At 41.2% G+C, this 25,859-nt stretch overlaps 1 protein-coding gene across 3 annotated transcripts in view; it reads right to left on the bottom strand.

The window, feature by feature from the left end:
* Nucleotides 1-999: 999 nt before the first annotated feature.
* The window catches only part of SRGAP1 (SLIT-ROBO Rho GTPase activating protein 1), a 152,826-nt gene continuing 127,966 nt past the window's right edge, over nucleotides 1,000-25,859 (bottom strand). For 2 of the 3 annotated variants that reach the window (XM_062584096.1, XM_062584075.1), the window contains exons 16-22: nucleotides 19,047-19,152; nucleotides 15,462-15,686; nucleotides 14,689-14,768; nucleotides 7,059-7,239; nucleotides 6,330-6,464; nucleotides 5,854-6,199; nucleotides 1,000-4,110 (exon numbers count right to left, since the gene is read on the bottom strand). In XM_062584096.1, the coding sequence (XP_062440080.1) occupies nucleotides 3,733-4,110; nucleotides 5,854-6,199; nucleotides 6,330-6,464; nucleotides 7,059-7,239; nucleotides 14,689-14,768; nucleotides 15,462-15,686; nucleotides 19,047-19,152 (1,451 nt within the window). In that variant the 3' untranslated portion in view covers nucleotides 1,000-3,732. Of the gene's footprint in view, nucleotides 4,111-5,853; nucleotides 6,200-6,329; nucleotides 6,465-7,058; nucleotides 7,240-14,688; nucleotides 14,769-15,461; nucleotides 15,687-19,046; nucleotides 19,153-25,859 lie in introns of those variants that run through there. The other variant, XM_062584085.1, reaches the window with a different exon arrangement.

Raw genomic sequence — 25,859 nt, 5'->3', positions numbered from 1 at the left:
AACGGGCCGAGTTTCGCCTGGAGAGCTAATCGCACCGTTTTCATCGCTGCCGTTGGCTTTCATCATATGCTGTTCAGTTAATACATGTCACTCAGCAAGGCAAATCACCCCCTTTGCTTTGCCAAGGGCTTGGAAAACCGGCGGGGTCCCCATTCACCTGCCAAAGCCTTTGGCTGCATCTACCAAAGCCAGGCTTGCAGGCTTCGCCACAAAGCCCCGAAGCAAATTAGAAAGTTGGAGCAGTGCAACAGCAAAATTACATGTCAAGTTAAACATCAGATGGCTTCACTTGTTCTTGTGTTTTCTTATTTACTTGAAAGTTGATTGAAAGCTGCCCAGAAGCCTCCATCCCTACTACTGCAAGGGCTGGCTGCGGAAACTGGGTTATGCAGGACTTGAACGAAGGCTGCCCTTTGCCTTCCCTTCCACAATTTCTTGGGCTTCTTTTGTGCAGCGGAGGACGAGAAGAAATATCTAAAGTAGGTCACTGGCCACCGAAATGCACAGGCTGTTGCCAGGGGCTGAGGGCAGCTGCAGCCCGCAGAGTAGCTGCAGCAACCGCTTCACCCCAAGCAGTGCTGATGGGCGAGAGCACTACAGCGTGGCACCCTGTGCAGCCGCTGTGGGGTCTTCTCCTGCTTCCCTCTGGCCAGGTGATGCCCCATCACCACAGCACAGAGGGGACGAAACACCGGAGCCTTTAGCTGCAGCTGCTGCCCCTTATTGTTTTTGTTTGTTTTTAAAGCAAAGATTGGAAATCTTGGTCCAAGTTGGTTTTCTTCCCCCAAAGCTCTTGGTTAATTGAAAAATTAAGTTATTCCCTCCACGGCTCTCTGCCGTGATAGTCCTGGGTTGAAGAGAAACCCCTCTGAAGGCAGGCCTGCCTGAGGAGGCACATTCCTGGCTACAGAAATCATCCTTGACAACACTAAAAAAAACCCCTACAAAAAGCAAAAGTACACGCACAGACAGAACTAGCTTCTTTATTATAAAGATACACTATGAGGAACAAACCTGAATGTATACTGAAGCTTGTAATGGTACATGCCAAAATGTACAGTACTATACATAAAAGTGCATTGTCACAACAGATTAACAGTACATTGCTCTTCCAGAACCGTGAACTCTCAACGCCGTTATTTGTTCCTTGCAAATGGAAGGAATGCAATGGGGATGCAGCCGTACACGACCAGGGAAGGGCGCAATGGAAATGCAACAGTACAAGAGCAAGGCTAAAGCTCCTCTAAAATTTAAAGGCACTTTCACATGTACATACTACAGATGTACATTGACACAATTAGGTAACAGTCAACAAGCAGGAAGCTACCAGTACTGCAATTTATCAAACTTGACAGTAAAGGACAATACTGATTTGATTAGGTGTGTAGGAGTTACCCTTTAGTACGCCTGTAGTTGTAGCAGTCTTTCCTGTTACATATCCACTTACTATACTCTTAAGTATCTATAATAACCATCAAACTACACATTTAACTGTGTGAATGCACTAAATGGATGCATTCACTAAATGCACTGTTTCTAATATTTTCTTTTGCTAAACAATTTCTAATATAAGCATTATGGAGTCCAGTACAGTTATTTAAACATACAAAATTCCCTATGTAATTTAAAGATACAGGTATCCATCTCAATTATGCCAGGTAAGTTATTTTAAAAACGCTAGACTAAAACTGCATGTAAATGAAAGCTGAAATTCCAGTTTGTTCCGCTGATTCTAGTAAATTTGGGAACTACTTGAAAACATTTTCTAAACAAGTGGCCAGCCCTAGAGACGAGCGTCAGTCTGTACCCGGGCCGTCGGCCCTTGCCCCGCAGCAAAGGGCTGGACGGTCCAGCCAAGAGGGATGGAGAGGCGACATGGACTCGGCTGCCCTGCTTGGGCTGGGGCACAGGCAGCGGCTCTCGCTCGCTGAGCCTGCACGGGCCCCCGCCGCGGGGTACGGCTTTGCAGCTAACCACCCCGCCGAGGCCCCCGGCGCGTCCCAGCCGGCTTCGCGCGGCTGCAAATACCGGGAGCAGTGGGAAGAGCCCTGCCGGTTTGGCTTGTGGATGCAGTTCACGGGATGCTTTTCACACCAGAGGCCTTGCATTACCTATCTACAGAGCGTAAACCAGAGCAGGAATAAGCAGCTCCTAAACAACAACAGGAAATTACTCCTGTCACCTTGGTAATTAAGTTTATCCAGTTTTGTCACTACTCTTCCCCTCCCTAATTCAATCGTTTTTGTATAGTGAGTGGTACAACTTAAAGCTCTCCACTGCTGAGATCTTAATATAACAAATAATTTGAGGAAAGACAGATTTTAAAGCCAGTTGGGCTCCCATAGGTAGACCTCAACTGATTTTGCCTCCCCCTCTTCTTCAATGAAACTTATTCTATGGACTGGATGTTGGCAAATGTAATTCACAGAAATAATAGTATGGCTTAGTGTTGTAATGTGCAAAACAGCTGTACATTTACTTCACACGTAACAGTTTCACAATCGAGCGCTAAGCAAAGCTGACGGTCTTCACTCACACACAGACACCTTCTGTCATTAAAAGGAAAAAGGGGGGGAAAAATGGTACGGAAAACTTTCGGCAGTGTGACTCGAGGTGGCAGAAGATGGGCCGCCTGTCCTGCGCCTGACCCCTGCACAGCTGGCCGGAGGAGACCCTCTCCAGAGCGGCCCCGCTCTTGCTGCAGTCAGCACAGCTGAGGAAATGAGCACATCGGTTGCGCTGTGTAAGACGAGCGGCAGCGCTGGCTCAGCTTGCAACTCCTCTGACTGTTACGAACCGAATCGTGTTTTCAGTTGGACACTGAGCAATAAAGTCAATGGGACACTTTGCTGAATTACTGTGCAGTTGATCCCTTTAATCTCCTAGCACCCTGCCAAGTGGACCAACAGATTCATATGCTCTCCAGAGCTTGACTCACTCAACTGTGACCTTTAAATGGATTAAATTTTTGTGAAAAAAATGGAACATCAGGGAAAGAAGTCCCAGTTTCATGAAAAAGGCATACAATTATAGAGAACAGCAAAAGGAGCTTCTTTACACGATCTTGAAGATATGCTTTTCCTGTGACTTGGAAGGATGCTTTTTATTGGTGAGACTAATGTGATCTCCATATCTGTTTAGCACTTGTCTCTGGTAAGACTGCCAACAAGAATGCTAAAACATGCTGCCAACTGTGAGTGAGTTTTTTTTGTTTTTTTTGGTGTGTTTTAAATAAGAAAATGTGGCCTGGGATGACTTAGACATTCCACACAGACCACTTGCTACACTTCAGTTCTTAATAATCTGCTAGAGATTTCATTTGGTGACCTAGAATTAGAGGTTCCACATCCCTCACATTCCCCCACCCCTAGTTTTGTGCAGGATCTCTTATTATGTACCTACAGTAAGACTGTGAAATATGGTTCAACGTGGCAAGCTATTTGTGATCCGTGTTGTTTTTATTACAAATGGTGCAGCATCAAGTTTTCAAGTAAGTCTATGTTTGTATTTTAAAATGATGCACAATTGTCCAGTTCTTTAATTGAAACCATACAAAATACAAATGCCCATGTTAATGTAGCTAGTTTCAGACAATACATTCAAAAACACTGAAAAACAAAGCCTCTCCAGTTATAAACATGAACAAATGATGTTATGGAACCCTGACTTCTATCGTTAATCCATTCCTCTCCCTAGCGTAGCCCAGCCGTGTGCTGTGGGTGGCTGAGCTTTTCACATTGTGCAAGATTTGTCTGTTGGACCCTGGGAAGGAGGGGAAGGTCCTATGCTAGGATTAGTTTTTGGAAGAACAATAGGTTTTGGCCTAAGAGCAGGAGGTTTTAGCTGCACTCCCATTCTAGGGGCCACCATGGGCTTGAAAGTACTCATGGTGTCACTGGAAGAACTTGTGCTACGGCGAATCTGAGGCTCGGAGCTCCTTAAAACTACACTGTGGAGGGGGCTCAGTGACTCTGTGGAGGTGGCAGGAGTGGGGGTGTTTTTCATTTGCTCCAGGGTGTCCAACACCACGTCGGGGGCGTGCTTTGCTGAGCTCTGCCGCTCCAGCTCCCGGAGCTCGTTCAGCGCCGTGTTCATTGTCTCTTCGATGTCCTGGGTGAGAGACCAGAGAGAGCAGCACGTCAGTGCAGTTGCTACTGAATGCGAAGGACAGAAGGAGCAGGGGAAGGGGGCGGAAAATGCCTGAATTGTTATGCAAACCATCTCCTCTTAAATGAATATTATAGTACTAAAGCCAATTTCCACTAGATTCATTTAATTGTAACTGCCAAGACAGCAGCTTTGGCTGAACATTACAAATATTTTTTCTGTTTACCCAATGTTAGAATGTCAAAATTCAGCTAAAATAAAACAAACCCCGCAAATTATTTTACTACGTGACTGTTAGGAGAATGGGCATTTGCTTAGCAACAGCTTTGTTTTTTAATTGTGATGATTTCTGTCATCTCTTGGGTACTGACAGCCATTAAGATTTTAATCCACTTGCTAACTCTTAGTTGACTGCACCCCTCTTACAGACCCTAGGGTGTTCAGGATCAATATTCCCTCACAGAGATTATAAGATTGGTTTCCTAAGGAAACAAGCCTAGTGTGTCTGTCAAGTCCTCTCTCCTCCTGTTTCTCTCAGTTAAATTTTAAGGAGAAAAAACTATAAGACATTTTTCAGTGAGCTCACCTAAGAAATTATTTTTCCTATCAGTATTTCCGATCCAAATGCTAAAATAACATGCTAAGATTGTTCTACCACTTTTTAGTGGTACTAAGCTCCAGACAAATAGTTAAAAATATCTGATGATCCCTGCTTGCTCATGGTAACTTTCATGTACGTTAATCAAAATTCAGGTTCTCTCCCTGCCAAATATTCACCAGTCTACGCATGAAAAAGATTAGCTTCAGCCAAACAGCACTGGTGTAGCTCAAGGAAAGTAAATAAATAACTTAAGAGTAAAAGAAAATAGTAACAACATTTACATTTTCTAACTCTCTAATATCTGGTTCAACTTTCTGAATTAACCATGACAGTCTCTTCTGTCCTTCATTAGAAGCAGAATTTGAAAGCATTATCAGTACATTAAATTTTAAAACATGAATGACAGCCTGTAGTAGAATACTTTCATAATTGTATTATACCGTCAGGGTGCCCTTAGTAATCACGTTATACTGCCTAGTCAAAATTGAGTTTTGATGAGAGTGATATCTATTTGCTCAAGACCTGGTTGTTACCAGCTTTGTACAACAGAACAATCTGATGGTTGGGTACTCCCTATTCCATCCTTCTCATCTCTTCCCTGCTGGGAAAGAGACTGGTGACTGTTCCCACAGGAATAAGATGACCCATGATTTATGCTGGGGTAACTTCTTGCACTTCGTGTTCTTAGGCACAACTACAAGCACCAAATCAACAAAACTATATGAAAACTATGTGATGTCCACAAGACTGAAATACAAATCGGTGTTTTAAATTGCAAAGGTCACTGCTAGCCAGTCACAGCACTTTTCTGCATACTATAATATTAAGAAGTAATTGAACACTGATTATGCAAGTTAGATTAGGCCAGCCTTCATCAGAGCATGGAGATTTACATAACTGTTGTAATCATATATTCTCCTGGTGTTCTGGGTGGCAGAGGAAATTTCATTACAGTATAACGGGAAATTATTTCCTTTTATTGCTTCTGCAATGTCTATTCCCCCTTGTGCTTCTTCCATCCAGGATACCTTAATGCATTGTCTTTCCCATGCTCTCTGTTTAGAAAGCTAAGTAAAATATTCTACATACACATTCGTACTAGCGTGCTTTTTCCAAGGGAAAAAAAAAAAAAAAAAGACACACACCTGAGCTATTGACTCTGGGTCCAGTGGTTTATGGTCATTGAAACCTGTGTATTGACCAGATGATGTAGATCTTCTAATTGGAGGGGAATCAATCTTCTTCAGAGAGTCATGCCTACTGATGTTGGTGAGACTGCCGTGCCCAGGTCTACGCCTCCTTTCAGGGCTATCTGCATTGAGGTTGCGATTTTGCAGGAGGGCTCGGGGACTGCAGTGAGTTGCCAGGTTGGGAGAACCCAACTCCATGGATGAATTGGAGAGAGTATGTGGTGGATGCACTGGGCAATGACCATCACTGCTTCTGCCAGGGCGTCTCAGAGGAGGGGGAGGCTCTGATCTCTTTCTTTGCCTGCATGAATGGAGAAGTACTCATTAGATAACCTGTCATGACCCACCACAAGCACATGAAAAGGTAATTGCTGTGTTACTTGAGCCATGAGCTCTGAGTACTGCTGCAAACCTGTTATGCCCAAGCTTACCTTCCTAAATACACATCAGAGTGACGGTCCGTGGGAGAGTTCATGTCCTTTGATGATGACTTGTCCTCGGTAATTGGTCCACTGCTGGCCTCACTGTCTGCTTTTTGGCTCAGTGTATCTGAGAAAGTATCATCCCTGAACAAAACACACGATGAGGTGAGAAGAGTTAGTGTGACAGAGGGCATTTTGGCACTCCTAGCTTTTAATCCCCTTAAGAAATGAAAAGCAGGCTTGCTATGATGCACTGTAGTCCCTCCATGTCTCCAAAATTGCTGATAATCCTTCTGTTTACTGAGCTCCTTACATTTTGACTGTAACTTTCAGTAAGCAGGAACTTTGTCATCTTTGGCAAAGCACATGCTTAATACTATAAAACAACAAAAATTTAGGGTTGCATTCCTCCAACTGGTGTTATTCTGAAATTAAATGTCAGCAATTGCTAAAAAGAGACAGTCTAACTAAAATAGGAGCAACTAAAATAGGTGTAGCAGCATCTGTCTCTTAATGTATAGGGAACATATGCATAAACAAAGCAGCTTAGCCTAGCAGTAGTATTTGGTTAAGACCTGTCAATTCAGGGCAATAAAGACAGAAACAGCCTGTTTAGAAGGCAAACATTTAACCGATTTGAGCCTGCAAAGCACTGTTCCATTTGGGCATTACTTTATTAACAGCTTCAGTATGTTTTTATACCCCACCAAGAACATTGTCACACTAGACACTGCTTACATATCCTGCACCACTATGTACTGGTGAGGAACAAGGCCATCAATCCCGTTGTGCCTGCCTTCCCACCAGTCTTCGGACGCTCGATGATATAAAAGAAGGGAAGCTCCTTTTTTGAAAGACTGTTCTCGTGCAGATCTTCCAACATAGTCAAACTTGGCTATAGCTTCTATAGGCTCACATTCTGGGAAGAGGGAGGGAAAAAGAATGGTTGTCAGATTCCAGATAGGCTTATCTGCAGATTTTGGTTTCATAAAATTCATATATTGTTTTTACTTAGCACTCATTAGGTTGCAAAGCTGACAGAGATCAGCTGAGCTAAGGCAAACTTCAGGTATAGTTACAATATGTCCCTTACAGAGAAATATGATCAGCCTGTGCCCAACTGTGAAACATCTGGATTGCTTTGGAAGCTGTATAAAACTGAACAGAACTGAAATTATGACTACAATAGCTGGTGGTGGGAGAGAGCCCTCTGCCTCCTGATGCAACAGCTCTTTCATGGATGCAGGTGAGGCAAAGAAGACCTCTGAAAATAAGAGGAACAAATTCAGGTGAATACTAAGAAATCTGAGGAAGCAACGTGTGATATAGCAGAAGTAAACAGGAGTGCCTTTAACATCTGCAGCAGCAGAGGAACGAACAGGCACGATTTCCCTCTGCCTGAGTAGGGATGCGCTGCCTAATTGGGCTGTGTTAACAGCTTTTAAATCCTAAAGTTACGAGACTTCTGTTTTTTATGTGACGACTGTGCAGACCCACAGTGAAAAAAAACCCTAGTGTTTTACACAATGCTGAGCCCAGTGCTTGAATATGTGCAAGCTTCCCCTGATGCCCTCTTGGGTAAGGCAAACAGATCCAGGTTGCCTAAAGACGACTCCTGCGCAAGGGCAGTCCCTGTGTGGCCTGAAACTGCTTAAGGCACTTCTGGCTGCTCCAACATCCGATGTTCCTCTGGTTTCTTCTGGGGAGCTTGGTATTTTTTGAAGTCAAACACTGCTTACTGCAATCCTGACTTGTCTCCACAGTGTGGAAAAGCTTCTCCATTAAGAAATAATAAAAGATTATATTTTTTAAAACCTGTCTTTCAAAGATGAAACTAAACCCACATTTTCTTTACTCAGTATTCTGGTAAATTCATCTTACACTGGTAAAGGATGCTAGTCTGCAACCTATGCTGAGTTCAGAAATGAACTGATGTCAATGAAGGGCCCCTGCTGAACATCTACTTGCAGACAGCATCCGAGCTGTCAGAGTATCCCCTTGGCACCAGTGAAACAGCTGTGATTTTAGCAACGTCTAGCTTCTCCTGCACAAAATCAAATGCAACTGAGCTCAAACAGATTAAAATTTGTCATTGCAGTCTCAAAATATAAAGGAAAACCTGCAAAATACTGGTTTAAAAATCACACACTGTTGATCTGAATAACTCAAAGTAGAGCCCCTGAAATGAGAAACTTCACGTAATTAGAGCAATATTTAGATGGAAATGAACATCTGGGCTAATGACTAGCATAGCAACTTCCTGTCTGGGGCAAATTAAAATCGCTGAGGCTGTAACTCCCCAAAGAACCAGACTTATAATAAAAACCACTGTCCCTTTATGACAACATTTTGTGCAGGAATTTCTTTTTAAAATTAATTCCATCCTGCAGCATGAAAACATAATGATAGTACCTTTATTGAGGTTATAGTCTGCAGATGTTTTTTAATAATTTGCCCAGTCTGCAGGAGGCTGTGCTGTGGTTTGCTGCTACGCAGTCAAGTTAAGAGCCATCAGTGACAAACTGCAGTGCATTTTGGTTAGTCAGGAGTTACAAAACGAGAAACTTTCCAGAGATGGCATACAGTGGTATTTTTGGAAAATCTGGAAAATTTTAATGCTGGTATACGTAATAGTGACATATTCTAATACTAATACATGATCATGTTTTCATTTCTAGAGAATGTATCTAAAATACACCATGACAGAAAGTATAGATGTGACAAAGCGATTAGAGGCATGGAAAGACAACATTGCCATGTGAAGAAAAAGTAAATTAAACCTGCCTGTTTATCTTGCATCATACTATAAGAAAGTGATATTAAATCAAATGGCTGTAATATAAACTGATAAAAGGAAATGCTGTTTTTACACATATCATGAATGTAGCTTGCAAAATTAATTGTAAGAAGATATGGCTTATCTCAGGTAGAATTCAAAAAAGGCTAGATATTTGTATTAACATACATTTACATTAGATGTAAATTATGGATTATGAAAGAGGGGAAGCATAAGCTCCCAGATTTCAGAGAGAAAGTCACCCATTAAAGTCACAAATGCAAGCAACCAACCAGCCCCCTTTAAAACAAGTAGGCAAGTGCGTGTACATGTTTTTGCTTTTTTTCTTTGATCATCTCTGAAGCTAACTGATAATGGGTATGGACCCTGGAGTGACTGATAAACCTCTAAACTGATTAGCTATGGAATTTCCTGTTTCCACATTAATTTCAACAGATGACATAGTATCACACACTTGTGCATACAGGTCTAAATCTCTTCTAGTTTACAATTTAATGGACTAAACTAGAAATAATTCCATCTCCCTTAGCGGAATTACACTAATATAAGAGCGGTGAAAGATGAGAGGCTATTTTTTGTGTTCTCTCATGTCCTGTACCTCACTCCAGATTTAAACACTTCCTCAGCTGCCTGAAGGAAGTTGCCCCATTGGAAACAGCTGTATGAGCTGGTAATGTTCTGATAACAGATGTGACTTACTTCTGAGACTTATTTGTTAAATTTCCTGGGTAACAAACCCTACTTCCTCATGGAGGAAAGCTCAGTACATCTCATACAGTTTTCTTAACAGAACTTCAGAAGTAAGTCCAGATGGATTTTATTATTTTGAAAGGGGCCTTTTGCTTGCTTGGGTGCTCCTTTTACATGGACTACACTTTCCTATAGCAAACAATACTCTGATTTTATTTCTTAAATACTAATTCACCTTTTTACGAGTCAAACTTTAATAGTTAAAACCAAAATAGCACGACAGCTACTCCTAGAAATAAATGCATTTTGAAAAGCCAAGCCATTTAATATCAAGGTTACCGAATGACAGACAAGCATTTTTCACAGAGGCAAAGGTGATGAAAGGTGAAATTTGGAAGCTGTATCTCAAATTCTGCATGAAACTGAACTGTAATGTCTAACAGTAAAATTGACAGCTTGGAAGGAAACATAATTACATTCCTCTGCCCATACCTGGGGGCATTTGCCTACAACGGCAAGAAGTACTTGATGACATATATGATCTCAGCAGCGATCATCCCTAGTGATTCAGGTAGAGATGGAAGTGAAAATTTAGGGCAAACTGAAGAATTGTGGGAAAAGCTTTAGGGGTCCTGTTAACCAGCAAGCTCTGTTCTCACTTTTTTACATATGACCCCCAAATTCTGTTAATACTATTACTATTACTGGTGGCACAACACAGTGTACTGCGCTTAAAAACCAAGGTTTGATGGCAAGCAGATCTGTCCAGATCCATCAGCTCAGGAGAGGGGAAAGGGCATACAAAATGGAGGCGCCAATTTTAACCTTACGACCAGAGGGCCAGATGTGGCACTAACCTCCCGGGTGGCTTTAAAGCAGTGCTGTGCCGCCCTCTGCACCGCAGGGCACCAGGAGCTAAGGGAAGAGGGGAAACCACCCCCTGCGCTTTTGCGAGGGTTAGCAGTTGCTCTTGCTCTGTGCTTCCTCGGTTACCCTGGATGTGCCCTGCCTGCCAGGAATTCAGCACATCCTAAGTTCCCTGGGAACACTAGCGTAGTTCCTGATGTGTTTATGCTCTTCTGCGTCCCACCAAAGAACAGTGGCTTTGCAATTTCAAGGTCTTGTCCTCAAGGCAGCAGTTCCCTGACTGGGGAACAACAAAAGCAAAGAAATGTTGCAAGGTGTTGACAGAACAGAATTTGGCAAAAAGTTGATACCAGCATGAACTACTGAAAAGCAGTAAAAATAGGACATATTGGGGACACAACAGTAACTTATAACCTTACATGTCCCTGTAATTTTTGCTTTCAGTAGAACTACTGTCTCATTTTCTACCTCATATTTATGAGATATCTATGAACAGTATGATATTAATGATATGTATGTTTTTCCAGCAGAAATAACCCATCTGTTCAGTTTCCTCAGGAAATTCTCTCTTACTTCCTTTAAAAACAAATCCTTTTTCATACGCCTCCAACAAGAATAAAAAAATCTCCAGTAACTTAAAGGCAAAGAAAATATTCTAAAAACTGCTTGAGCAAGACATAAATAATATCTTTTGCATTTTTGCATAAGAAGCACTATGAAGTAAAGGTTTTCTGCAGCAAAATTAGATACAGGTAGATTTATTCGTGCCTCAGCTTGAGTCCAAGTGGTCTAAACATCACGAATTAAATTTAATTTCTAAATTGAGGAGAAAAAATAAACTTATGTGTTTTCCTTAATAGGGTTATATTCAGCACATTTTTTTAAAAAATGAAAACATTATAGTGAAAAATGTCTTTTCGTCCTTTCCTCTTCCCTTTGCAGCGATCAACAGAACATGTGAGTAGCCTTAGGAAGAAAAAGGAGATTTATATGCTTAAAATTCAGCAGTTATAAAGTATTTATATGCTCAGTTGTAAGTCCCAATCTTCTTTTCCTCAAGCTTCCAGGTTTTACCTCTGCAGAAATACTCTTTTTGAAAGACTATTGAAAAAAATGTTTGTTTTGTAATTAAACAAACATTCCTAGTACTACTCAGCCAGCTATTACGGGTGGGTTTATTCTAGTAGGCACAGTGACTCACTTGCATTTTAACTTTATATGGCAAATAACTCTTATAACAAGAATAACTAAAGTAGAAAAATAAATTCTTTAGCTTTTGACCATAGCCTCTGGATTATGTTTCAATAATCTAGTAATTCCTATGGGGTTAGCAGCTTGGTCTTGGGAACATTTAGGACATTTTAGCATAAAACTAATCAGATTTTTCTACATTAAAAAAAATTGCATTTATAGAATCTGCTTCATCTATCTCCTAACAGAGGGAAATACATAAGTACCACATGTCCGATCAATTCCAGCAAGCACAAAACTACACTGCTCTGCCTCCCTTTCTCTCTCCCAACATATTATTGGCACTGATGCATCGAGCCTATAATCAATGAATCAATCATATTAAAACACCAAAACACTCCAAGCCTTTTAGTGGAAGCTTTCTGTTTGTCCATCCAGGTCAGTCAGTGACTCTAATGAGATTCAATACTCAAGCTGTAAAATTATCACCTACTCTCGGGCTTCATGAATATTTTATAAAAGGAATTGTCCAAGGGACAGGCACATGAATATACATATAAAGAGATGGTGAATGCATTTCATTTAATGCAAATGTCTGTAGCCTACATTAGAAAAACATCCTATTGTAACGGAAAGTCTTTACCAATGGAAAAAATGGATTAGAGCGTGCAGGCTGAGAAGTGAAGATCAGCACTGGTTTGTACGCGATCCAGGCTTCCTCTTTGCAACAGTATTTCCCTAAATCACAAATATTTCTGTGCTAACAATCATTTTGCTGTAAACACAAATGCCTGCGTCCTTTCAGAACTGAGTTAATTAAAAAGGTGTGGTTGGGCAACTATAATTAAACTGCTAGTCAATCTGATGAACAAAAAGCCATGTTCTGAGTAATTTAATCTTTTACTAGAACTCTCTTCTTTCGGCAGCTGTTCTCTTGAGGGTTTGTCTCCATCAGTGGCACAGTCCTAACACAGGTAGCACCACAACAGTAACATGAAGCTGTTACCACCACCACAGCACAGTGCTTGATTATCCAAGATTATCCAGGCCCAGATGATGCACTGTGTGATGTTTCCATAGCCACAATTTGCATGGCTCTGTTTCGCTGGATCCTGACAATGTTTTCATTCTTTCTAGGCACAGTTTTGAAATAACCTCTTTGGATCAGTGCTGAAAAGCTGCATGTTTCTTCCACGCCTGCTCCATACTTTCTCTCTCAGTTTGGTCATGGGTCCCACTTGCTTTTGCTACAGCAGCTGGCTCCTGCGTATGAGGCTGGTGTATCCACCTGCATGTCGCCACCTCATCTGTGCCCTGAATGAGAGCCAGACAAGACTACGCCTATCTTCAGCCTCTGCTCTTGCTCAATATCTCCAGTAGCAGCAGTTTTTATAACAAAGTGTAGCTACATTATCTTGGAAAAATAAGGTGTAACTATAACTTTGTTCAGACTGTTTTGTGGAGCTGTATTGAAGAAAGAACAGGCTGAGGTATTTTTACCTTTACCGAGCTGGTTGAGAGCTTGTAAAACTGTATTCCCTATGATGGGTTCAGGCACGGGGAGATATCCTAGGCATCCTGGAAAAATGTCACCCCTCTCTAAATGGCTGCATTGACAGACTCTGCCTGCCCCTCCTCACTGCAGCAAGGGGGAAGAGACGGGCGATCTGTCACCGCTGGCTTGTCTTCGCGACAAAGCAGATGGTTACCGCTACCCTGGAACAATCATTTACATTGTCCTGTGTACAAAGGGACCAACATAGCCAGCTTTCCTATAGATACACCTTCCTGTTCCCCTTCCCTATGGCAAGCATCCCAGCTCCTATAAAGTGTCACTTATGACATCCTTTAAATGTTTTTTTTTTAAATATTTTGCTTCTCTGCTGCTGTAATTTTTTTCTTCTCATCTCCCCCTTTCTGTCTCCTCCTCTTCCTCCTTCCCTGCATCCTCCAAGAGGCACAAGAGGGGGCTTTTGTTCCTGCTGCTTCTCAGTGCATGTGTGCTGGCTGCTCAATTTGGGTTGCGGCTGGCCAGACACCTGGTGAGCTCACATGGCAATTCTTCTCTGCAGGGAGCTTTATTTTAAAACCTTCACCTCCAACCAGCTATTAAATTACTGGAAATGTGTAGGTATTTAATAATTTTGACATCTCTTTACATCTGTTCATTTGACTGAAGTCAGCCAATGAGTTTAAAAGATATTGGGTAAGATACCTGAGAGATGACCCAGTTGACATAAGCCACAGTCAAATAAACCTTATTTATTTAGGAGACTTGGTTAAAAAGAATTAACCTAACAGAGATGCATCAGCTTCTTCATAGCTACTCACAGTACCCAGAACTGTCAGAGTGAATGTGTTTAATATATACAGGAAGGATTATTGCTCAAAAGTCTTATTGTGGTGGTATCCACAAGCTTTTTGACAGTTTTAGAAGGCATAGCTTTTAAATTCTTATCAAAATGTGGCATACTGAGTGGCAATTACTTCTGATAAGTTTAGCTTTTTCAGACAAAAGATAAAGGGTCACCAAAATGTAACACTATATCAGAAAATATTGTGTGCTGACTGAAATAGTTTCTCTCTTGCCCTTCCTGTGACTGGGCAAACCAGGAGAGGAGAAGGAAACAGCTGGCCAAACACAGATGGATCAGAGTGAAAAAGCAAACAAATAGGCTTAAAAATGGTGGCTTTGCTACAGAACACCAAGACTGAAATCCTCTTCTTTCAAGTAACACACAATGAGGAAAGGAAGCAGGTCTCCTGCATGAAACACCTGTAAAACTCATTCCTATCAAAGGCACAATAAAGAAACAGACCTACCATCTTCACTGGTATGGGGCTCTGTACTAGCATCCTGGTCCACTTCCTCTAATGTACCATGTTCGCTGTATGGGCTGTCACTGAAGAGACACAAAAGTCGAGCAGAGATAGAAACCACAGCATGAAATGGATGCTTCAACGTGCATTAAGCCTCAGTCCCTGTCCTTTCCAGTCCGTCAAGAGTCACTGACTTCTTTCACAAATATCTATCACGTCACCCCTCCACATCATAATTAAAAATTATTATTATAATACCATGAAGTTATGCAAAAAGTAATTCTCATGCTCTACTAGGAATACATAACTATTGAAGAAGATATATACCTCTCCTTTCAGACAACAACTTCATTCATTAAAAAGTTATCAGAACTTTTGAATCCTTTCATTTATGAAAAGTGTGTGCAAGTGGCTAAGAGAGGAAAGGAGCAGGGGGGAGAGTCTGCATCATAAACTGAAACTGGTTAAGGTAGTTCACCTCTTACAGTTCAGTATCTGGCTGTGTACTCTGGCTGTACACCTGGAAGCCTGCTTGCCTCTGGCTAAATGCAAGGGTAGCTTCCTCCACAAAACGTTGCAGAAACCTTCTATGATTACTGTAATTGCCTTCTCTTCATGTATTTTACAATTAGTACTTTCCTTGTGAACCTAAACGCTCGTCTCATTTATCTTCATACTTCTATAGTTTGTAAAAGTCATCCTATATCACAGGAGTCATTCAGACAAGTCATACGAAGATTTTGTTAAAGAGATAGAAGGATGATATTCTGACTTACCAGTAGTCATCTCCAGCCATACATTTTTCATAGACTGGTCCATCAAGTTCTTTAGCATCTGGAAAAATAGCTTCATGATGGATGATGATAGTTTTGATTATTTCATTTACGTGTGCCTGACAAGACACCTGGTCTTGTATGTCTGGAACAGGCATCAGTGTTGGCCCAAAACAAATGGCTAGGTTGTATGGATCCATCATGTTTTCATCACTGTACTGTGAAAGGCTATTATAACAGAAAAATCAGGAAAACATGACTTATTCACTGTGACCTATATTATTCTGAAAACTCGAGAAATTTCCATTTCCTCACAATGTAATAAAATAAAAAAAAAATGGAAGAGGAATTCTTCAATAGACTATATAAACTACGAAGTGAGCTTCCGGTATGTATGTGTGTGCACATATATGTATTTCTACATTGTTGTGTTTAGCGTACACTGACCTAATGGGCTAATGTAAAATGCATCAGCTGCTACTGCTTCTATCTCATCAATGTTTATCCTCAAAGGCCCAAGTGGACTGGATCCTAAATGGGTACATACTTACCATTTCTCATCAGACATTGATGCATCTCTCCCATCCACTGGCTATAAAACTTAGGCAGATTGAATTGTCCTCTGGAGGTAACTTGGTTCCTGGATCTTACAGTGGCTATTGTGACTTCCAGTTTGTGTTTTTACCAAGCAACCTAAAAATCCCTACGCACCTTACCCCTGCCCAGAAAATCCCATGGGAGGTTCATCTTGGAATCATCCAAACAAAAGACTTAGTTTTATTAAACAGTTTTTGTATGCTTCTTTTTTTTTCTTCCAGAAAATTAAACATTATCAGTTTTCAATTTTGATTTTGAATGAAAAGTTGCTGTTTATTCCCTTGTTTGAAAGCACTAAAATTTCTCATGGAAATTCTGGCTTTTGAGTAGTTCTGTTCAGGGCCAGTCAAACATAAACTGAAGCCCTTGGACACCCTTTACCTCAGGATTGTTCTGCACCTTGAAGCAGTAAATGCATTAGTATGTCTGTTTGTATTTAAATATGGCAATATATGGACAGCATTTGTACAACAGAAACTGAAGAGGCAAACCTTCTAAATGACTCCCTTCATAACCTGTTTGCAAAATTAATGATGCTCTCCCTTTCTTATGCCACATTTTGTTATCTTAGCCCGTGTGTTTATTGGAGACATCTTGTTTTACAGATTTACATGTGTACAAGACAGGGCAACAAAGGCGACAACTGTCATCATGAAATATGGGAAGTAATGGTAATGCGTGGCATTCCTCAGGGATCATGGCTGGAGCCAATGCTGTTTAACATGCTCCTGAACAACCTGGCCAAGGGGATGGCATGCACACTCAGTTAACTTGCAGATGGCACCACACTGCAGGGAGCAACAGATATGCTGAAGGACAGGGTTGCCACTTAGAGTGACCTTGACAAGATGGAGGAATGGGCTAATGGGAGCTTCATCAAGTTCAACAAGGATGAATGCAAAGTCCTGAGCCTGAGATAGAATAACCCCATGCATTACTACAGTCTGGGACTGACCAGCTGAGTAGCAGCTCCCAAGGAAAAGCAGTAGGGTCTTGCTGGACAACAAGCTGGATGCGATACAGTACATTCACCCTTGCAGTGATGAACCCTACTTGCATATCTGGCTGTATGAGGAAGAGCATAGCCCAGCAGATTAAGGGGACAGACAGGAACTCACAAAGCTGTATTTGTGGTGCTGTTTCTAGTTCTGGGTCCTCAGTACAGGAGAGATCGATGAACTGGGGCAAGTTCAGAGAAAGACCACTGAGACGGTTAAGAGGCTGGAGCACAGTGAGTACAAAGGGATGGGGGAGGGAATCGAGTACAGCCTTAACAGGAGGTTAATGCGGAATACAGCTGCAACCTTCCATTATCTAAAGAGAAGGCATAGACAAGATAGTGTAAGACTCTTCTTGAAGATGCACAGCAAAAGGATGAGAAGTAACAGATATAAGCTGCAGCAAGGGAGATTCCTACTGGAAGTAGGGAAAAAGTTCTTCAATACAAGGGTGAATAAACATTGGGATGGGTCATCTAAAGAGGCTGTGGATTTTCTGTCCTTGGAGAAAGTTAGAGCTTGACCTGACAAGGCCTTGAACAACTTGATCTAACTTTTGAAGTTTTAAGCAGGTTGGACTTGATGATCTCAAATCGTTAGGTGTGATGACTCCACATGGCCAAGCAGGCCCAATGATACATATAGCAAAGCAGAATGAGATTTGCAGAAAGGTAAACTATAGGCTTTTTTTCTTCCTGTGCATGGAGCAGTTTGGAGGCAATCAGGGCTTTAGCCCCTTTGCTGAACTGCCTTCCTCTAGAGAGCACAGATTTAGCAAATGTGACCACATAACAAGTATAACTGCATGTAACTCTGGCCAACATGTACGTCTAAGTGGAGGAGAAGCTGTGACTGAAGCCTTTGAGGTATTTACACAGCAGCATTGCTCTATGTGGATTATTTGCTGTCTAATGAGGGGAGGATTTATGCTTTCAATGAATTCACACTTTAGCTCATCTCACTGTTGGGGGAATGAGTAATGCTTCCCTCTTCTACCTGCTTATTTTCATAAAACTTCATCTTTGAGATCTATGTCCCTCTTTTAAATATTGCTTGAAAGTGGTTTACAGACTATTGGAAGAAAGGAAACATGAACAGCTATGAATACAGACATGTGCACATAATTGGCCTTCAAAACCACTGTTTCTGTAGGAACAGACAGAAAAAGTTGAAATGAGGAAGACACCAAAGACAGAATGAATGAGCAGAGGGTAAATTTGGGAAAAAAAAAAAAAAAGAGGAAAAGGCAATGTGAAAACAGATACAGCAGTAGAAAGAGAAGAGCTAGAATAAGGACGAAGAGAGCATGTGAAGCAAAAAGGATACAGTGAAATCACCTAGCCTACCTTTTACTTTTCTCTTTCAGAATGAAGAAGAGTTTTGAGAATGATGGAGGCATAAACACTACTTTCCCTTTCTGACATACACTTCCTTCCAGCAGCCACCTCTCTTTTGCAATGTGAAAATCCAACTAGTTTATAACAAAGCACACACTCGGGGCACAGGTTCTCCTTACTGGTAGTTCCATTATTAGAAAATACAAGCAGAAACATGGAGTCTCTCTCTGGCTGAGACTAGCATCAAGTGAGTAGCTTGTAGTGCCTGTGTTGCTTGTATAGGTTGTTAATTTTTCCCATCAGGAGATTAAAATCAGCTTAAGATGAGGAAAACTTCTACTTCTAAATTATGTAAATTATTTTTAATGTACCTACAGTTTGTGTATGTTATTTTTCCTGGTTTACTGCTGTAGCTTGCACTCTCCATTTCAGATAACTTTAATCTGTCTTATTACAACTTTGCTCAGTTTTGGACAAACGGAATTTGCATGAAAATTGCTATTTTCCTTCTATTTTCATTGCCAATTAAAATATTATCTTTTGTGTTACATGAAACTTCAGTGTAAATTCTACACAGAGTATGAGTAAACACAACAATCTTTGATATCAGTAGAAGAAGGTAGATAAAGTATCTTGAGGAATTCTGAAGCACTTACTGATTGAGGAAGGCAAAGAGGTATCTCATCACTATAAGGACCGACCTGGGCAAAGTAAGTAGGAGTTTGCGGATGTGAAGAGCCCTCTCACAGAGATTGTCTATTCCTGTAAAGCAGAAGAAGATACTTTAAATTCCCTTTCTTATTATGGTCTAAACCAGCATTCACTCAGTTCATTCAATTGGCATTTGACTCTTTAGTACCGCATGTCCCTAGCCAGTATTTTCTCATTTTGGGCTATTAAAAAAAGAAGCCCTAAAAGTCCTTTCCCCTCTCATTAAAATCATACATAGTTTAAAATAATTCCTTTAAATACACCTTGCAAATCTGCTGAAGCCAAATACTATACCACCTGCTGAAACAGACAGCTCATAAAGCCACTGAATTGGTACAGAAGTAATCTGAGAGAACTAGGAAGAGAAGTTTGCCCTCAGTTTCAAACACAGATTCATTCTCTTTATTTGAATGTGGATATTGGAAATAATATTCCAATCACTAAGCTTCTCTAATCAGTATTTTTATCAACTTTCCAGCTGTAACTCCAATAACAGCAAAGTAGAACAGCTTTATGTTGTTTAATGTGTAAACAACAAATCCTAAGATCACATGTACCTTCCCTAAACTTTGTAACAATCCCCGAAATTCCTCTAAAGTAGGCAAAACAACGTCAGCTTAATAAAACCACCACTTCCTAATGTCTAATAAAAAGGATGTATTATTTTCTGAGTTGGTCATTTTGATTATATGCTACAACTGGAGGTAAGGATGGGCTAAGAAGAGAAATTATCTTTCAGAACAACCAGTCTCTGAAGTTTCTAATCAATGTGTTTTCTATGTAAATAACACTGCTAGAAACAATCTAAAATGTCAGTAATGTTCCTTATGTCAACAAGAAAAAATGCCGCAATTAGCATCATTTAGGGAAAATATTAGTAGACTACAAGAGAAATACTATCCAGTTGCTCTGAAATGGATGTTTAGAAATTTGGAAATGTGAAACAAGAGCTGTTGCCAATAGCTAAAAAGCCATTTGTACTAAAAATGGCTTAACAGTAGACACTTAAAATAATTGTTTACATAAAAATGTACTAACTATAAACAGAGCTTTTGGTGTTTATTTGTGCTTTTTGCTATGCCTATTTCCTATAAATCAGCACTTATTTGTAGATGCAAAATGTGCACTGACTTAGGTTTCTCAGAACAACTGGAGTCCAGTAATTAGCATTTTCGTACCACGAACTGGGCATAAGCAGAGCACCTCAGCAGTGACGCTTCTGTTTATTACTCAGAGGTGCTGCACTTCACTAAGAAATGCCTGGGTAGTAAACGGAGGGGCAGAACCTGTTCCCACATCTGCAGTTAAAGGAGATCCCATTGGCTCAGCCCCATCAGTGCGCTGGGGAACTGAAGATTTCGGGATGGGGTGAAACTCAGCTCCCTGGGACTTTCTGCAGAAGCAGAACAGTTCACCCCCACTTGTATAAACCCATTTGGATGGTGGCATTTATTGCAGGAGCAGCAAAGTGAAGCTCTTGCAGGAAGAGAAAAACCCTATTCTAGGAGGGTGGCAGAACACTGGAATAGTGGCATCGGTGAGCTGTAATTAACAACATCAGGGCTTATAGGGGAAAAGACCGCTGCCACGCTGTGTAATTTATAACCTGAAGAGTCAAAATGAACCCAGACTCTAGCTTAAAGTCAGTTCAAACCATTGCACTTCCTCAAGTGGAGTGTGGGACTTGAAGCTTATTTTTCTGTTTCTCTTGAATCTGAACGGTATGAACCAAAAGGAAGTACTTCTGGTTCCTGGTTAAGAACAGCAGTCCACAGCAGGGATGTGCTAAGCCTGGGAGCTGTTTGCACAGCCAGGATTGGAGAGCGGTGGCAATTGTCTTCTCTCCCTTTCCTCTGCATACCACATTTTGAGCTTGCCAGTACCATACACCCTTGCTTCTGCCCTGCAGCACCGCTCTGCTGTTCTGCGCAGCCCACAGCCTTTCTCCACCTGCCTAAACTAAGCTGCTTTCAGTGGAAGGAGTCTGACTGTACCTTCAAATCCCATTCTTCCATCCAAGAGGGCTCCTGTTACTACTAGTAGTGCCTTGTCATCTGCACTTCCCCCCAGGAAGCCTGACTGTGTATCGCTGTATACAGAGCTGTAGGTCTGGGTGTTTTTTAGTCTGTATGTATGCGTGTAGGTGGTTTGTATATCAAACAGAGCTTGGGAAGAAAGGTCTACAGGGGTGTTTGTTAGTTACTTCTTTCAGCTCTCCTGCCTCAGCAGCACTGCTTGGTCCGAGCACAGAGCGTGGCTCAGCTTCTCTCTAGCCTTTCAGTCCTATGTCCTGGATTTGGGAAGCTGGAGAGAAGCTGTGACACAGCTCCAGGATCTGCCTGCTGCATTAAAGCCTTTCCTGGCTAGTACATTGTGCTGTAGCCCTGCCTCTTCCAACCGGTTTGAGAAACCTTTGCTGACCTGAACCAGGACAGATTTCGTCCTAGCTGAACTCAAATCAGAGCTGAACCAAGAAATGGACTGGTTCAACAACCAGCTGGGTCCAGCAGCTCCTTCTGGTTGCATGCTGCCTATCTGGATGTAAAAGCTTTGTCTAAACTAATGAACAGGACAGGACACGGTCTTGAACACTGATGGGCAGCTGCCACATGGTGTAACTGCTATCACACACTCTGGTGTGCTTCTGGTCTGTGCCAGCTACAGCTCTCCCAGGCAGTACTCAGGCATGGTTCAGGGGATGTAAGAGCCTGGAACTGGTCCCAGAAGGAAACATGGACAAGGCAGACTAAGTACAGAGAGTCTGGCTGTATGGCCTTATGCCAAGCTATCCCAGTTGTCCTAGTACAGGCATAACCAGTACAAGCAGGTCATCGCTATAGTGAAGCTGTTGCAAGCTGTACATACTAGAATGAGGTGTGTGTATTTCTAATACCTTCCTGGTAACTCAGTCCCAGTTTCCATGAAAGCTCCTTTATTGAAAATCCAAACCACTGTCAAGTGGTAAATTTGGGTGCTTTCCACACTATTTCAAAAAGCTTTTCTTTCTCAGCGCTGGTTTGTTTTAAAGGAGAGAGGTAATAACATTTTTTATTTTCATGCTTCTTTTAAATGAGGAGCCAAATTTTACAGCTGTTTGTGTGTATGCATTGCGTGTGTTTGTGGATATGTAGGAAAGAAGGAATGAATACAGAGAAATCTTTCTGCATCCAGGCAGGAAGAATTTGTAGTTCTGCTGCTTCCCATACAAAGGGAGCAGAAAGCATTGCTTTGCCTGCACTCCCTTCAGCCTCCTCTGCTAAAGGGAGCCTCAGGAAGGAACAGTTATCCAGGCTGCAATCTGGCTGCTGCAAGGAACCACTAGCAATACCAATACCGAAGAAGGTTAGCTGCATCTTTCCCCTCATAGCACTTCTGTTGGTGGCTCTCTTTTCATTACTCTAATTTTTAAGTACTGTAATTAGTCCTACCTCAATGCCCAGGAAGGTATTTGCCATTTTTCAGCTATGAAAACCAAAGTACTGATATAATATGACTTGCCCAAATAATGCAATTAGCTGCCAAATAGAAATGGAAATCAGGGAATTCGAGCACTTGTTCATTACTCTAATGATAAATGAGACTCCCATCCTCAGACACAAGCAATCGGATAAGCCTCTGGCAAGGCCGAGCACATTGAGAACTAATGCATATTTTCTGAGTATAGACGGAGGCAGGGAAGGGAGATCTGTGTGATATTCACAGGAATATCAACCACACTTCAAGACTATCATCAGGTAGATACTGCAAATGGAGAGGGTTACCTATTTTGTAGTTCCCAGTTCTCAGAGTAGAGCAAAATCAGAAGAGATTTTGGAGCTTGTCTGATATACCTGCATTCCAGACCTGTCTCAGCCATGCATGAGCCTAGAACTGGTCCCAGAAGGAAGCATGGACAAGGCAGACTAAGTACAGAAAGTCCTGTCTTGTAGCTCAGACATGACTGTCTCAGCCATGGGGGCCAAACCTGCCACTAGGAGAGGCAAACCTTGCCACAGTCAGGCAAGAAGATGTTTCAAGTTGGGAACTCTCTGTGCTCTGATTAAAAACTGCAGTGCAGCCCGAAAGACAAAACGTGACAATTGTGGGGCAAAAGAAGAGAAGGAAAAAAGATCAGATTGGTTCTGGGACTTCAAGATTAAGGCACTTTGTAGGACATCTGGCTGGAAATCTAGTTCTCAGGACTATGAATGTATTTGTATCAGACAGAAATTGAATGAACTCCCAATAATATAAGGAGCCAGGTCTTCTATGTACCCACAAAATTATATAGACATCTAACCATCAAAGGTGTTTGGGATCTAAGGAATCTTCACCAGCTACTATGAAACATGAAAAACAGAGGTCTAGGATAACTCTTCAGAGATATTTAGTCCACACATCTTCACCTTCATCTTCACCTCTGTCACCTCTGAGAGATATCTGTCCAACCTGCTTATAAAAGCTTTCCATGATGCAGACCTCAGCCTCCCCAAGATAATCTGTTGTACTGCAATCTCACTTTGCTCTTGTAAAATTTTTATTTAACGGTCTTCCATGTATTTTCTCTCCAAATGGTCCTTGTCTTTAAAATGGATGAACAAATCCAGTAGAGACTCATATCACTGCATAAGTGAAAGAATTGCTTATGAGCTACATTGCCAGTCACTAGCTGAGGACCAGTTCTCAGTACTGTGAGAGAGGTGCAAATCCTGGGTATTTAACCCTTACATTAAAAAAATGCGATTTTCAGCTTCCTAAGAAGATAAGCACTGGAACTTGTTTCAGATGCATAGTGTCACCTACTACAGAGAGACACATAGTAGGTGAGCATGCACTTTTCTCTTCCTTGAGAGAAAGCACATTTTAATCACTTGTTGAATCACCATGAGTTTTCAAAGAGAATGAAAAGATGAACAGTCTGCCTCAGAAAAGTAAAGAAAGCCAGAGAGGGGATTTTTACTAACAATTACTAACAGAAAACCCCAAATGTAAATAAAACAAGACTAAATTATAAATGAAGAGAGGGATACATTCATCCTAAAGTACATTAAGAAAACATAAGGCAAATTGATGTTTAATTAAGCAATAATCCTGAAGTAGTCAAGCATGTAACAGGCAATAAATATTCAAATACATAAACTTAAAGCTTTGGTGACTGAGAACAAAAGACACTTGCAAGAGAGCAATTGCAAGCAGTTCTCAAGTATTTTGGGCCAACTAGACAGCTACATATCTTTGTCATTCAATTTCAGTTAAAAATGCTCTAAAAGCACCCTACTTTCCTGTTCATCAACATGGCCCTACACACAGCCTTGCCCGCGCTGGTGGTGAGAGATGGGTACCTCACGAGGAGAGGAGCAGTCACAGGTCAGAAATCAGAAACACGAATTCTGGATTGTGTCTGTTTTACCCCCGTGTTAACATCCTTCATCGGCTGATCTCAGCAGTAACAAAGGAAAGGCAATGCGAAGATATTATTGATCAGCAGACACAGGAGGAGAAACCTGGTGTCAACACCAAATTAATTGGGCTAACCTAATAGCCAGTGAGGTGCAAGGTAAGCACAATTCACAGGCAAGGGAAGCATAGAAGAGAAGGAAGAAGAAAGTAAACAATGGTAATGTGAGATACAGTTGGCCATTTCTCTCCTTCAGGACCAGTGTCTTGAAGGACAAACTCCAACATGGTATCTATGGGAGGTCACTCATTACTTCCACTTGGAGCAGCACCTACTAATAATAGAGTGAATGTCTAATACTTACTTTACACATCCACTGAACCTTAAATGGGATTAAGTTACACTTCCAGATGAACTTCTTATGGTCAATTTGCAGCTGATATGTATTATACATAAATATATGTTAGTGGTGAACTTAAGAGTTTGCACCTCTTTTCACTTCTAGATGAATCTCATCCACATTGAATTTTTTTTAATATATATATATTTATAAATTTATAAATAAATATACCTATATTTATATATAGGTATTAAAAAAACTCAACAATGCCACTTATGGCTCTGTGAGATCTATTCAAGAAGGCATCATTACAGGAAGGCAAAGACAACAGTCTCCTCTATTACTTTTGGAGAAGCTGTTGTCAATTTGCTGAAATTTCTTCAGGAAGAGTGGACAGTTCATAATACAGTCTTTTACTTTTTAAATAATAGGCGAGAGTCTGGAAAAGCAACAAAATAATTTCCTGACATAACATATTTATGTCTATAGGGAAATGCAAACTGTTGGCTGCAAAGGATCAGAATGATGAAAATCAGAAGGGAAAAGACAAGTTTTTATCCATCCTGATGTGTTAGTATATCAAATCTAAGGCAAGGGGGATGACAGCAAGAAGAATTATAATGACCTAAACAGTAGCTAAATTATCTGGGTAGCTTAGGTGTGTCTGCTGCTGCATTGCATAGCTGTATATATACAAGTCAACTGTAATTCAGATGTGTAAGAACTCACATTAAGAGAGGAGAGCCCATGCAGGGAAGATGACATATGGCCAGCCTTCAGTACACAGCTTCAGGACCCTGTGCCTACATGTAACTCCTGTTACAAACACCTCACTTTTGTTTGGAGCAGCCTGCTATTGCGGAAGGGCAGAAAAGAGGCATAGGGCAACTCTCCTCCCTTTTCCTCCACCCTATCTTACCCTCTGGACACAGTAGTGCTGTCAGCAACAATAGCCACCCTTTTTGCTGAGAATACAGAATTATGGCTGTGTAATGCACAGAAGCCCATAATGAGATGGAGTTTTTACATGTTTGTCCTACC

The sequence above is a fragment of the Rhea pennata genome, chromosome 1, assembly GCF_028389875.1.
Source record: "Rhea pennata isolate bPtePen1 chromosome 1, bPtePen1.pri, whole genome shotgun sequence".
NCBI classification, from domain to species: domain Eukaryota; kingdom Metazoa; phylum Chordata; class Aves; order Rheiformes; family Rheidae; genus Rhea; species Rhea pennata.
Note: the sequence above shows the minus strand (reverse complement) of the source record. Positions and strands in the feature narration are given on the sequence as shown.